The sequence below is a fragment of the Mytilus edulis genome, chromosome 2 (assembly GCF_963676685.1).
Source record: "Mytilus edulis chromosome 2, xbMytEdul2.2, whole genome shotgun sequence".
In the NCBI taxonomy this organism is placed as follows: domain Eukaryota; kingdom Metazoa; phylum Mollusca; class Bivalvia; order Mytilida; family Mytilidae; genus Mytilus; species Mytilus edulis.
This window is the reverse complement of record NC_092345.1, coordinates 85050303-85065735: the sequence shown is the minus strand read 5'-3', so window position 1 is coordinate 85065735 and position 15433 is coordinate 85050303. Positions and strand designations below refer to the sequence as shown.

The 15433-nt window shown below is 32.5% G+C and overlaps 2 protein-coding genes across 2 annotated transcripts in view; one reads left to right on the top strand and one right to left on the bottom strand.

Moving 5' to 3' along the window:
- Window positions 1-1920: 1920 nt before the first annotated feature.
- LOC139511052 (uncharacterized) overlaps window positions 1921-15433 on the bottom strand; it is a 36752-nt gene continuing 23239 nt past the window's right edge. Inside the window, exons 17-30 of the mRNA XM_071297622.1 lie at window positions 14166-14283; window positions 11145-11256; window positions 10780-10831; window positions 10025-10128; window positions 8984-9090; window positions 8694-8752; window positions 8076-8177; window positions 6744-6807; window positions 5916-6013; window positions 4158-4294; window positions 3675-3733; window positions 3293-3419; window positions 2829-2959; window positions 1921-2143 (exon numbers count right to left, since the gene is read on the bottom strand). Coding sequence (XP_071153723.1) covers window positions 1971-2143; window positions 2829-2959; window positions 3293-3419; window positions 3675-3733; window positions 4158-4294; window positions 5916-6013; window positions 6744-6807; window positions 8076-8177; window positions 8694-8752; window positions 8984-9090; window positions 10025-10128; window positions 10780-10831; window positions 11145-11256; window positions 14166-14283 — 1443 coding nt within the window. The 3' untranslated portion in view covers window positions 1921-1970. The remainder of the gene's footprint in view (window positions 2144-2828; window positions 2960-3292; window positions 3420-3674; window positions 3734-4157; window positions 4295-5915; window positions 6014-6743; window positions 6808-8075; window positions 8178-8693; window positions 8753-8983; window positions 9091-10024; window positions 10129-10779; window positions 10832-11144; window positions 11257-14165; window positions 14284-15433) is intronic.
- Window positions 2186-15433, top strand: part of LOC139513206 (putative ferric-chelate reductase 1 homolog) — a 115759-nt gene continuing 102511 nt past the window's right edge. The window contains exon 1 of the mRNA XM_071301495.1: window positions 2186-2195. The gene's annotated coding sequence lies outside the window, so the exon portion shown is untranslated. The remainder of the gene's footprint in view (window positions 2196-15433) is intronic.

Sequence of the window (15433 nt, the reverse complement as noted above, 5' to 3'; positions counted from 1 at the left end):
AACCAGGTTTAATCCATCATTTTCTACATTAGAAAATGTCTGTATGAAGTCAGGAACATGACAGTTTGATGTTTGTAAGCTTCCGATTTTGCCATTTGATAATTGACTTTCAATTTTCCGTTTTCCTCGGTATTTTGGTATTTTCCTTTTTTCTAAAACAATAGTGTCTAGTTAATAATATTGTCATCCCTGATAATCAGCTTACAATAATATTAATTCAACTCCGTGAGGCTATTGACATGCGTGAATTCTAAACAAGTAAAAAATAATTAAGTGGGCAGCTGAATCCAGTCATCAAGGAAGGGAAAATCAACGATATGAAAAAAGGATTAGTTTCATTTAATTATAGTTTATTCATAAATTAAAATTTGAAGTATCACATCACGGGAAAGGAAAACGACGACGTTATAAATGGATTTTTGAATACAAGTTTTTTTTGTAAAAGATTGTCTTAAACATATTCCAAACAATCTATGTTTTTCTATCAAAGTGTAGGCTGTTGTCTTTTACTACGAACTAATATTCCTGGTACAAATTTGTCTCAGGTTCTATCTGATTTTCGTCTCGCCTGCGACAAAAGTTGTGGAAAGCGAAGACATTGGGATTATTTTTCCTGTGTTGGCAACATATATATAAAAGAAGATGTGGTATGATTGCCAATGAGAGCACTCTTCAAAAGAGACCAAATACACAGAAATCAACAACTATAGGTCACCGTACAGCCTTCAACAATTAGCAAAGCCAATATCGCACTTGCATGCTTACTTTTTTGCTAAATCATCTTTGCCCTTGGTTGAGTATAGGCCACTAACGATAAATTCTCCACCTTGTTCGGTTTTTTGCAAGCCTCTCCAGAACATGCCACTTGTACCCTTCCTTTTCCAGGTGTATCTTGGTGTGCTCCTGCCACGCTTTCCTTGTGGGTTCCACTGTAAGGCTTGCCTTGTAATGTTAGTCTTTAGCTTCCTCAGTGTGTCCTATGCATCGCAATTTTCATTTTTTCAACTTTTCATCAACTGGGGATTGATTGGTCTTTTCCCAAAGATTTTTGTTTGATATCTTCTCAGGCCATCTGATGTTAAGGATGCGCCTGAGTCAGTTGATAATGAAGACTTGAAGTTTATGAAGCAGGTCTGTTTTTACCACACAGCCAGCCACAAAAGGCTCCGAAACGACAAATGCAAAACAACCGAAACTAGAAAAAACAAAGGGTCAACCTATGCACAAAAAATGAACGTTCTCACCCCATATGGAATTTACTGACCCCATATATATCGTATTAGGTCACTAGCACACTATGTAACTAATTCTATATGACCCGCTGGTAATTCAGCTACATACAAAGTTAGTCATTATTCACAAAACCATTACAAAAGCAAACTTTCAAAACTCAGACAGCATTAATTTTTGGTAAACAAAAACAGTCACGTATCTGTGATGAGTTTATATCATATGCTATGTACGCCATAATTCAGCATCTGGTTCAAATCTCACACTTAACATTTGATGCGGATCATTTATTTGTCAATAGCCGTTTCTAAAACTATTTGGTAGATTCCTTCTTACTTACACTGAAGTTAATCTAGAGAACATCTAGGAATATATCAATCCCTCCATACGTAGGAGACATTGGCATTGAATCTGATATTCTTCCTAAGTCATAATTTCCTTCCATCATTACCGAACTGAACTGAACAAAGAAATAACACGACGGGTGCCGTATACGGTGCAAGAAATGCTGGAGCACCTGATTTCACTCCCGGTTTTTAGTGGAGTTTGTGTTGTTTCTTATTTATTATTTATGACTGTTGATGTAAATGTCTTTTGTTTATGCTTTGTTTACTCCTTGGTTTTTATTGTTATTGTCTTCAAAAAACGGGTTATGAATGAGGAGCTTTGATCTACTAACAAATGGCATAATCAAGTGTATGACTTTTTAATATTTTCGTTAACATTAGTTTATTTAACAACTAACACCAGCCAGGTGTCCAGTAACCATTATAATTATTTGGGTTTGCTGCAGGGTCTGCTTTCTCTGTTAGAGGTGGAACTATGTATTTTCTGTATTCATCAAGCCTTTCTTTCATCTTTTTTAACATGCTGTGCTCTTTGATGTGCAAGTTATTATGTTCGTTAGGATCATCTAAAACGTTTTATATAAAAGAATAAGATACTGCACATAATAGTTTGACTGACTTTCTAAAAACTAAAATGTCTAAATTATGAAAATGTATATCGTATAATAAAATTAAAATACTAAGACAATGTTTGAATTACATGACTAGACATTAAACAAAACAGAAAAAAAACCTATCATAATTTCCTTGATAGAGGGTCGCTGCTCAGAAGGAAGCTGTTACACCAAGGGTTCCAAATGGTGAGGCTGAACTCATACCTTCGAAAATGTTACGATCGCCATTACGAGTTAGTTAACTGTTACGGAATATCCGTTTCACAGCTGATAGCACATTATGTTCCTGATGTCGCAACTACAATCCCGTCCCTTTTCCCGAACGTAACCTACCGAATAAGATTTGTTACAGGGTTTATGCAAACATGCGCAACTCGACGGTTGCCACATGTCGAGCAAGATTTATTTATCCTCTGAAGAATTGAAGATCACCCTCAGTTTTAAGTGGGTTTCGGGATTTTTAGTCTTCAGTTTTCTATGTTGTGTTTTGTGTACTTTTTTTCTGTTTGTCTTTTTCTTTTTTAGTTATGGTGTTGTCTTCGACTTATAAGTTTGAATGTCCCTCTAATATCCATTGCCTCATTTTACACATATCGCACGGAAGTACTGATTGATTATATACTCGGCAGTGATTTACCTCTCAAGTTATACAACTGGTAGTAGTCTACTTTTGGTTCCTCTATTTCTGAATCTTCCTCGTTCTCAGGAACTGGGTACCAGCCATTATATGCACCAGCAAATCCTTCTATTAATTTGTAATTCCCCATTCTATATAACCAAAAATACAAGAATTCTTATGTATAGTATAACGTAAGAAACAGGAAAGCAAACTTTTGTTAAATATTACATTATATTAATAACCATGTAGTGTATGGTATATCTTCAGTGTAAAACTGAATCTAAACGAGGGACGAAAGATACCAAAGGGACAGTCAAACTCATAAATCTAAAACAAACTGACAACGCCATGGCTAAAAATGAAAAGACAAAAAAAAAAAAAATGACATTAATAGAGACAATTAAATAGTGTCACCTCTCGGCATCATTTACCAGTAGATACTACATCATCCAAAATAACTAACAATTTTGCGTTAAACTTACCTAATAGCAGCATGCCCTACAATAGGTACTAATGAATCGTCGAGGTTATAGATGAACTCTGACCTCAAGGATGATGGAACGCCTTCACTTATGCTTGGCCACAAATCCACACCATCAATTCCACTTACTTAAAAATAAAAAGATAAATTCAAATATTTAAATTTCCCTTGGAGGTCGGTATTTTTGTTATTTTACTTGTTTTTAAAATTGTCATATCGAGGAATATTATAGCTGACTATGCGGTATGGGCTTTGCTCATTGTTTAAGGCCGCACGGTGACCTATAGTTGTTAATGTCTGTGTCATTTTAGTCTCTTGTGGACAGTTGTCTCATTGGCAATCATGCCACATCTTCTTTTTATATGAACTATATATATACATACCTTGACCTCCTCCAGCAGCAGAGAGAATTGTTGGCATCCAGTCCACAGCATGAATCATACTAAAACAATGATATTAAAGCAAACAATCACCTCAATATTTGTGGTAAATTACTCGGTTCTTTAATTTTTATTTTTTAAATATCTTCATATACTTAAACTTTATGTAAATTTTAAAGAATAAATCAGGGATAATTAGGTTATTTAATGCATAACTTTAAAAAGAATTTAAAATAAACTTGTTATTTTATTGTTTAATAAACTTGGTACTTTATTTGGCATTTTTTTGTTTTACTTTTTTTGGATTCGAGCGTCACTGATGAGTCTTTTGTAGACGAAACGCGCGTCTGGCGTATATACTAAATTTAGTCCTGGTATCTATGATGAGTTTATTAACTACAATTAATACTGGAATTATTTTCTTTAAGTAATGAAAATAAATATTCAATACAACAAAAACACAGCACTGCTACTATAATGTATTACCCGTCAAAAACAGTATAGGGTTTCTGAATTCCCGAACCGTATACGAAAGCTGAAGCCCGAGTTCCTCCTTCATATACTGTTGCCTTACCACCTCTAAGTGGGTAATTATTTCCAGAAAAGGTTGTCCAACCACCATTCTATAAAAACAAGTTTATTCTTTCTTAAACAATCACTTTAACCTTATTTGTATAAGAGTTATCAGTAACAAGTATACAATAGTGAATAAAGTCTACATATTTTTAACTTAGTTTCTGGTGTATAAAAGAGGGATGAAAGATACCAGAGGGACAGTCAAACTAAAAAATTGAACATAAACTGACAACACCCTGGCTTATGGAGTTTAGTATGACGTCCATTATCCCTAAACTAGTTTCCATTTTTGTTAAGGGTCAGCTGAAGCACGCCTCCGGGAGGAGTTTCTCACTGCATTGAAGAACCATTGGTGGCCTTCGGTTGTTGTCTTTTCTTTGGTCGGGTAGTTGTCTCTTTGACATTCCCCCATTTTTTACTCAATTTTATATATAACAGTATTAAAAAAATTACACGTCAGACGAGCATCACTACTGACGCTCAAATCTTAAAATTTCAAAAGACTACATAAAGTTCGAATTTGCATTGAGGGCCAAAATATAAATGGTTTTGTCAAAAACAGCCAAGGCAATTTTTTCCTCGGGCAGAACATTCTAAGTATTTCGAAAAACTGAAAGTTTTGTAAAGTTAAATTATAACTTTGACCATATCAATGATAATTCATGTCAACACAAAAGTATTGACAACTGTTTGGTAGTACTTTTATGAAGAAAACCTTTACCAGCAGTGGCATCGACACAGTTGTTCTAAACTACATTATGTCCAATATATACAGTACACTTTGTATGAATATATGAGAGAGGAACAAAATCCACATACTTAAGCCAATCAATAAAGCTTCAAACCTCAAATAGTGTGACAAATCATAAGAATAGTTGCTTATCATATATGGATCAATAGCAAACCAATCAACGGAAAGCAAAAGCTTCTCTGATGATCAGGATAGATGTTTGTAAAGTTCATTTCAAATAATTAAGCTGTAAACTATTTTGATAATGATCGGATAGGTTTTTTTTTTTTTTTTTAAAAGAGAGCCAAGGTGTAGTGGTTATTGCATCGGACTTCTAACACATCGGTGCCTTGTTCAATTCCCGCTGCGGGTAGAACATTTCAGGGACTGAATTTTATTTTCGGCTCTCTCTTGACACTATACACGAGTATGGTCTTGAGGAAACGATGGTAGTTCGTCGGAAGGAGACGATAAATGGCTCTCCAGTTTTAAGAGAGAGCCATATCTTATGCACGTTAAAGAGTTCCTTGTAGATTGCGAAAAAGAGCAGGCTTATGCCGATACAAGGCAGTACTCAAACCTGTAAAGTGGAAAAGGATTAATAGAAGTTGCAATAACTTGTTTCTCAATCCAATATGAATAAATATGTTGAAACTATGGAACTCATCTCCATATAAAGGTTAGGAGATGTTGACTGATTGTTAATGATATAACTATGCACCATAGTCAAAGTCATATGGCTTAAAGCAATGTTATGTCACATATGACATTCAACAATGCCAAATGTAAAGTCCCTAAAGACAGCTGATGAGACGATCAATTGACTATGCATTGCATTACAAATACGTATGTTTGTAATGAATATTATAAAAAAGAAGAAATATAAATAAAAAATATAGTCCTAAAAAAGGATAATATTAAGATATTCATAATCTTACATCTGCAGTAAATATAATAAGGGTATCCTCAAACATTCCGTTACGCTTTAGTGACTCTGTTACGTTTCCTATTGCATCATCCATTGCTGTAACCATTCCTGTAAAATCAAAACATAATTTGTCTTCAATAGACAATCTCAGTAAAATGATTTATGTAATATAAGCTCTGTTTTCAACTTTTGCAAACACGTTATTTCATTCATGCAATTAAGAAAGTGTTGTGTAAAGTCAGTTAGGCAGCAGAAAGAAAGTAAACACAAACAAACAGTAAGAGGTCAATGCGCAATGATCAGTGATGGTCAAGTTTTCGTTTAAATCTAAATTGTCACAAGTCTATATAAGTTGTGAATGAATTAAAATTGAATTTCCAAATATGAATCGAACAAAACTTAAAACTAATACTAGTATAATATTTCATATTTCCTCTTGACTTTTAAGAAATTTGCATGTTGTCACAAAGACCGCATAAAACCGAGCAATTGAATATCAGAGTTACTGTACTGCCTTCAATAATCAACAACATAATCCAAAGTAGAGACATCGGAACAATGGAAGCAAGGCTATTAAATAAGATGATTGATTTGTTGAGTGAGTAAGGAAAAAACGTCTTTATAGATATAGGAAGATGTTTATATTCATTTAAGTATTGAGTCCTGTGATGTATTTTATCAGTAAGTTTCCGGTAAAGTATTACCGTGTGAGTATGAAAATTGTCTAATTCATAGTAATGTGTTGCAGTTAAAAACTTATAGATATGACAATTTTTTTTTAAGCCGACTAATTGAAATAAAAAAAATATAAGCCAAGTCTATTAATAGACAATATTACCCGAATATTTCCGTCTTCCCTCGTTCTTTATGTCTTGGTACATATTTTCGTAAATTTCCGGAACCTAAATTACAAATAATAGTCTTCTACAAGTACTAACGGCATAGAATACCCAACTCTAAACACGTAACCTTAGGCTCGTAACACTAATAAATCCCAAACTAAAGTTTATTACCCACATGACAGTGCCGTGTGCTGATTTTTACTGCACATTATGATACATAATATTTTGTCGACAAAATAAAGTAAGTAATTAATAATACTTCTGGAATCAAAGCATGTCAGTTCAGAAGTGATATCAGCTGGAATGACGATATCGTTTTTGAAGAAACGTCTACCAACAGTGATATCGCCCAAATGATTGTTAAATTCCACCAACAGTACTAGTAGAATAGGTTTATAATTTACGTAGCCTGATTTGCTTTTATCTACGCAAAACTCATCAGCGGCGCTCCGATGAAAACAGTTTGGAAACCAAATAAAACAAGAATTCAAAGAGGAATGAGAAAAACAAACAAAAAAGTATCAAAAATGCTAGGCCAAATTTGTTAAATTCGATCAATGCATTTGGGTGAAAAAATAAAAGAGTTTCAAACAATTTAATATTTAATAGACAGTACATCAATACAACATGCCAGTAAAGCGGTGAAGACTATTGAACTAGTTATACCATAGGGCGAAACATAGGGTTTTTAAACTTAGAAAAGGTATCAAGGCTATGAGTTAGTATGATTTATGATTAATAACACCTGACTCAAAACATCTAGAATGCAAAATTTAATATATATGTGAAGGTCATTGAAAATAATTGAGGTATGGAGCTGGCATGTCAGTTAACTGTTAGTAATCTGTTGTTATTTATGTATTATTGTCATTTTATTTATTTTCTTTTGTTACATCTTCTGACATCGGACTCGGACTCGGATCTCACAAACATGTTTAACCCCGCCGCAATTTTGCGCCTGTCCCAAGTCAGGAGTGGTCTTTGTTAGTCTTGTATGATTTTTTAATTTTAGTTTCTTGTGTATAATTCTGAGTTTAGTATTACGTCAATTATCACTGTATTAGTATACATATTTTTAAGGGGCCAGTTGAAGGACGCCTACGGGTGCGGGAGTTTCTCGCTACATCGAAGACCCATTGGTGGCCTTCTGCTGTTGTCTGCTCTATGGTCGGGTTGTTGTCGTTTTGCTATATTCCCCATTTCCTTTCTGAATTTTAATTATTAGCAAAGCACAATTATATAATTGCTGTATCAATGTCAATGTTAATTGTAATGTTGTGTGCTTTCGCTGTTTACCTTGAGAGTAAAGCAATATCAGTTATACGTACCTGTTTTGGTTCATGAACTGACTGGAAAGGAAGGTATAAAAACATTGGTTGACTCTTATTGTGTTGAGTAATGATTTTGTCTGCTCGTCGGGCATAGGCATACTGTAAAATAGACAAACAGACACATTTGACATTTTTCTTAATGTATACATGAATATATATTTTTGATTTTGTTTTTTTTAAGTGGACGAATAGACACAATCAAATTTATAACAATCTATTCACTTTTTGGTCCGCCTAAAAAAAGAGGTTCGTTACGTTTTCTGCGTACGTATGTCATTATCGTATCAGGTTTAAGATAGTTTTTTGTTTGGAATGAGGTAATTCGTTCTCATATCAATATGAAAATTATTTCTAATATTCAATTTAAATGTGAACTTTTAAGCATATGCCAAATAAGGGTTTTGAATAAAAATTTCTCTGTTCGCTAGAACTTTTCAATGTAATTGAGCGACTCTGGTTTTGTATCATATAAACATGGTTTCTTGCTAGAATAGATTGTGTTTTTGCGCGTTAATACTAAATCCTTTAACCAATAGACCATATCTTTACACGCATACACACATATGCAAAAGCACACGAAAGCACTAATCTTCCCAAAACACCTTGCCATCTTACCGTAGAATATTCGTTTGGTCGTATTGGTTCTTTATTATCACGGAAATCTGACCCATTCACTGAAATAAAGAGAAATAAAATTTAAAATATTAGAAACACATGAAGCAGTATTAATCTGTTTTCTAATGTAATTTCATTTGCATGTTTATTTCTTATTTACTCAAATAAGACAAACATACATCAATCTCCTACTTTAAAATGAGACTATCATTATTTAACTTTGTAGATTTAATTGATAATAATCAATGTTTGATATAGATTGCTTTTCTTATCTTATTACTCAAACTTACGAACTGTATAGTTATAGTAATCTTCTTGTCCGTTATAATATCCATAAAATGTATCGAACCCACGGTATGTCGGAGTACATTCCCATTTGCACATTCCTAAATGCCATCTGAAAGACATAAATATATGGATTATCCACGACTTCCGGTTTTTCTTTTAACATTTTTTTTAGGACAAATAACTCAAACACATATAAGGAATGACTGCAATATTTTTGTCTGTCTATGAAGAAATAACATAAAAATTAGGAGCACACTGATTAACGCGCGTAGCGGGTTATTTAACAGTGTGCACCACATTTTTTTATGTTATTTCAAATAGACAGAAAAAATATTAAAGTCATTTCTTATAATTTAATTCTAAATTCCGTTTTAAAGCGTAGAAAACCACAAAAATAATGTTGATGACGTCACGGTCACATGACTAAATTATATATATGTCCTGATAACAAAATAACGTCAGACAATCAGCAGACGCGTTACATCCAAAATTAAGTTATTATTTAATAATCTTTAAGTTAAAGAGTATGCTAGTTGTTAGCACTTAATTTTAGTTATATTTCGCATGTGTTCAGCAGAAAAGATGCCAATTACGAATAACGTGACGATCTTTGATTTGAGAAATCTCAAATGTTAAAATGTTGTGAGTATACAGTATACCTAAATAGTTTTACAGTTTCGTCAGGAAAAAATCAGTTCTCATTTAAAAAGAATGAAATTTAATCTAAACAAATATATAGAATTTATATAGATTATAATAGAAATTACCAATCAGGAAAAGTGTAGACTATAGAGTACGTACGCATATGTAAAGGAAGTGAGGCAACAGCTTTGTTTAAAGGACTTCGTAAATAAAAACAAGGCCCTTTATAACTTGTTGTTCGGTGTGAGCAAGGCTCCACGTTGAAGGCCGTACATTGACCTATGATGGTTTACTTTTCTAAAATTGTTATTTGGATGGAGAGCTGTCTCATTGGCACTAACACCACATCTTCCTATATCTAAAGCTATGTTTGAAAACAAAATATTCAATAGTTAGCATACTTTCCAATCATATGTGTTGCATATCCAAGTTCTTTCAGTTTCTGTGGCAGAAATGTTCGATTAAGGGGTGCACAGGAAGGCGCCTGTGGTAGAATGACAAAATTCTGAAAAAAAACAACAGAAATATCGATGGTGATATTTTGTTTAATTGTTTAAATATATAACGTCTAACGATTTTTTCACAGTAATTGATTTTAAGTTAGTTGACGGATAATGCTTAAATGTGTGTTTCTTACATTCAAAAGAAAATAATGTGGGCTAAATATGAAGACATACATCTATACGTGAATGTTTGGGAAACTGTTTGATACCTTCAAATTTATTTTGTTTATGAACTGATCATTTATATTTTTGTTTAGATTTTAATAATAGATAATGCAATTTTTGGCTAATTTCTATAGAGATGAGGGTAACATATTCTTTCGTCCCATTTGTCACATATTCGACACAGTTGTTTTGTACTTGTATCAATAATCAATAATCATTTTAGCATCAGAACTCTGGTTACGTTGACTTTTATCAAAATTATAGTAGTTACCTTCAAATTAATTTTTTTATTTGCATATTTAAAAAAAAAGAAAAAAGAAAAGGATCATAAATAAAATTTTTAACTGGAATATCTTAAAAACACAAGTCTCATTCGCTTAAAACTGTGTAATAGTTTCCGGATTTTTGTTTCATAAATACTCGTGACGTTGTCAATTAGTAGAGATTTGTTTAAGAAGACTATGCTTTCGACAAGAGTATTATCTCACCTGTAATCCTGATTTGAATGGATAAAATCCTGATAAAAAGGCGTTTCTTGACCTAAAAGAAGAAAGTATCATTAGTTCACAAATTAGCATGCACGAATCTGTTAACATGAAAAGCATATATTTATTTCCATATATACCATACCTAACAGTAAACTTTTGAATATTTTGATCTCCAAATAAAAAAATCACTTATAGAATTCATTGAAAATTGTTTTTATAGTTTAATATAGCATATATGTATATTTGAAACAGTGGAAAATATATTCACTTACACATTTCACAAAATGATATACAGGCAACGCATGTACAAATAATGATATTGAAAGTTTTTCAAAATCTAGGGACAAAACCTTATCAATACTTACGGAGAACAGACTGGTTGTACATAAGAATTGTTCAAGATCATCCCATTCTTTGCAAGATAGTCTATGTTAGGAGAAATAATAGCCGGATTGTGGAATCCTACATCGTTCCATCCTGAAACATAGAATACGTATACATTAAGTGTTAAATACAATCAACAACATTAAACTATTTATCGCACCGCGGGAACATTATCACGTTTTGATTGGTTTGAAGACGCCTTATATGGATTCGTAGGGGGTAGTAAATTTCATAGGGGTTCATGACGTCACGCCTACTATTAATGGTGACGTCGTCTGTTAATGTTGTTGTGTTTTATTGTTAGTTTTTCAACAAAACAAAGCAGAAAAAGTCCAGCGTGCGATAACTTCGTTATACGGTTAAATACTGACACTCTACGGAATCATAGAGGGTGAATAAAATCCATAGGCAAATTCGGCATCCTGCTCACTCCCAATGGATTTTACTAGCCCTCTATGGATCAGTAGGGGGTCAGTAGCGAACCATATAACTTATAAAGTGATATAAACTACTTATATATTAATCGACGGGTCCGGTGATTTCCCTTCGCGTCCTTGTGCAGTTTTAACGGATTTTTTTTTCTAAGGCAATAATCCAAAACTTGTCTAGATAAAAGATGTCAGACAGACAATGGACAAGGAGAAGATAATGTACAGATGGATAGCTCTTCACAAACATCTATACCATCACTGGTTCAGTTCTAACTTTGAGAAAACTAAAAGGATGGATCTAGAATAATGTTATGTTAGATAAATGAGTAAACGAAACAAAAAAGAACTGAAAATGATGGTAATCAGAGTTTTAACTATCATTATCTATAGGTACTGTCATTTTGTAAGTCGGTCGTTTCTGGCGTAATCGACCGTTATAGAATAACCGTTTCACAAATGATATCGAATATGTTCCTTACGTCGGAACTACAATTCGATTTCCTTTCATGAATGTGACCTACCGAATTAGACTATTTACCGGATTTGTTATATTATAAGCAACACGATGGGTGCCACATGTGGAGCAGGATCTGCTTACCCTTCCGAAGCACCTAAGATCAACCCTATTTTTTTATGGGGTTCGTGTTGCTTCTTCTTTAGTTTTCTATGTTGTATGTGCTATTGTTGTCTGTTTGTCTTTTTCGTTTTTTGCCATGGCGTTGTCAGTTTATTTTCGATTAATGAGTTTGACTGTCCCTTTGGTATCTTTCGTACCTCTTTTAAAGCAACTACAATTTATAACTAAAGATAGCATTGGTTCACATAATCAGTGGGTTATAGTATCAAAATAACAGTCTTTCTTATTATTTAACTCGACTGTGAAGGACATGAAACATGGAATAACAACACTTAGCTAATGCCAGTTTTAAAAGGGAGATATCACGTTTATAATATATAATTCACCTAATCATTGACAATCTAGTTCAAAATTTATTAACAAATTTGTCTTTTAACGTTGAGAACAACGAGATAAGAAAAGAGCACAAAAAGAGAGACTATCAAACATCAATTGAAATTGATCAACTCCATCAAAAGGACATTTTAACAAAAAATAAGAAATCGTATTCTGAACGAAAGCGTTTGTTTAGAATATATGTATCTATAAACTTTGAGAACAACTACAAAAATATAAACTATGAGAACAACTACAAAACTATAATCTTTGAGAACAACTACAAAACTATAAACTTTGAGAACAACTACAAAGCCAAAACTTTGAAAATAACTACAGAACTATTAACTTTGAAAATAACTGCAGAACTATTAACTTTGAAAACAACTATAAAACTAAAAACTTTGAGAATTAAAGAGGGAGAAAGTCAAATAACAAAAAACTCCTAGGAATATTCAAAACTGAAAGTCTCTAATCAAATGGCAAAATCGAAAGTTCAAACACATCAAACGAATGGACATCAAAAGTTATTGTTTTTTTTCAATTTTGAGAACGACTAGATAAGAATGGGCATCTCTATATTCTTTGATGATATATGATATTGGATGTCTGTATAAATGTTGACAAAAATAAGATAAGAACAGATGTCGCTAAAACCTTTAAAAACAAGAGTATAACAGATATCGATGGATGTTTTTATGAATTTTGAGAATAACTAGATACATAAAAAATGAATGTACCTACAAATAAAGGCAATAGAAGTATACTGCTGTTCGAAACTCATAAATGGATTGAGAAAAAAAAATCCAGGTAACAAACTAAAACTGAAAAAACGAATCAAATATAAGAGAACTACGACACAACAGAAACACAAAATTAAAATGTATCAACTTTAAGAACAGCAATATAACAAATGAATATCACTATAAACTTTGAGAACAACTAGAAAAGGAAGTCATGTCTCTAAACAATTTGAAAACTATACAAGAAATGGATGTCTCTACATTCGCTAAACGACTAAAAAGTAAAACAACAAAAATACCAAACTCCGAGTAAAATTTAAAACGAAAAGTTATCAAATTGCAAAATCAAAATCCCCAAAATATGAATCGATTGGGTAACAAGTGTAATATTCCAGACTTTGTACAAACATCTTCTTATGTTGAAAATCGTTTTTGTAGATGGCTTAACCTCTCACATAAGCAGATGTCCTTTAGAACTTTGAGAACAGCTAGATTCGAAATTATTGTCTAAAGGGTGGAGGTGGATTCATTACAGCACATAATGAACAGTTTATGGGCATCTTAAAAATCAAAGCTTCTTTCTAGTGGTGTACATTTTGTATGAAAAAAAACCAAAAAGAACGACAGACTGCACAGGTGTAATGAAATATGTAAGGTTGATGTACAAATTTGCATTTTGAAATAGACCTTTTCATTTTTATTACCAGTAATTATTTTGTTCGTTTAAAAGCTTGAAAACACTATACATTGCGACTCAACCCTTTTATTAAGCTCGTTTAAAAGTAGCCACTTACTACAAACAAGGTGTTTTTTCCTTTAAAATTGTGTTTTATCGTCCTTCATTGAGGTTGACAATCCTGTTTGAAATAAACTTACCCAAATCATCAGCCACAATAAACACAATATTTGGTGACTTGGATACCACACATTTAGACAGTGTTAAAAGAAGAAATCCATACAGAAACACATCCATCCTTAGTCTAATGGGTAATATCTGTCAAGTAATATAGTAAATATCAATTATACAAATATTCAATATTATCAGTGTGTATACACCATAGACATGTAGTATGTGTATCTCGTATGTATTTATATATCTGCCATAGATATTGACATTAAATCTCAATCAAGGCTTTATCAATTATCATCTTTAAGATAAAATTTGTTACCAACATAATTACGGTATAGGGTATTAGCTCTATGAAGCAATTTGTATAAGGATTGCTTCAGCTTATGTTCTAAACTTCATGACAAGAATATAAAGGATCTAAAAATTGTTCAAAGAAAACAAAACTGTCAGATGGTTTTATCAAATCTACTTTGTTATTTTTTGTTTGTTTCTAAGAACACGTACGGAAAATCAATATAAAGTATGCCACTTTATAAAACAGTAAAGGTTCCGGTATGAGAAATAGTAAAGGTTATCAAATAATTTTTTCACTGACAAATTGAAATTGATCCTCATTATTAATTCTAATTATAGAATATTTTGGGTAAGCTTAAATGTCTAGGAGATACCGGTCTCCCGTACGGTAAATAAACTCATCATAGATACCAGGACTAAATTTTGAATATACGCCAAACCCCCGTGTCACTAAGTCACATTTGCTCAATAGGTCAAAATTATGCAAAAAGGACACTTCGATGTGTGTTTGAATGGTTTAGTCTGTTTCTAATATTTGTATTTTTTATTTACATATGGTAATAGAAAGTTTATCGTAATATTTGTTAAGCGAAAAAAAAAATCAAGTTTAGTATCTTACGTTGGATATAAACCGCAATTTTCTAACATGTGCTTGGGAAAACAAATTTTTTGGTAGAGGGGTGTAAATACAACACAAACAACATTTTCCCTAATTCCAAAAAAGTTAATAAATAAACTCATCATAGATAAAAGGACTAAATTTTGTATTTACGCCAGACGGGTGTTTCGTCTACAAAAGACTCATCAGTGACGCTCGGATCCATAACAGTTTAAAAGGCCAAAATAAAGTACGAAGTTGAAGAGCATTGAGGACCAAAATTACTAAAAGTTTTGCCAAATACAGCTAAGGTAATCTATGCCTGAAGTATATTTCAACAAAACGCATCGAACAATGGATGTAACTTAAACCCTGCTTATTTGATAAATAATTCGTCTAAAA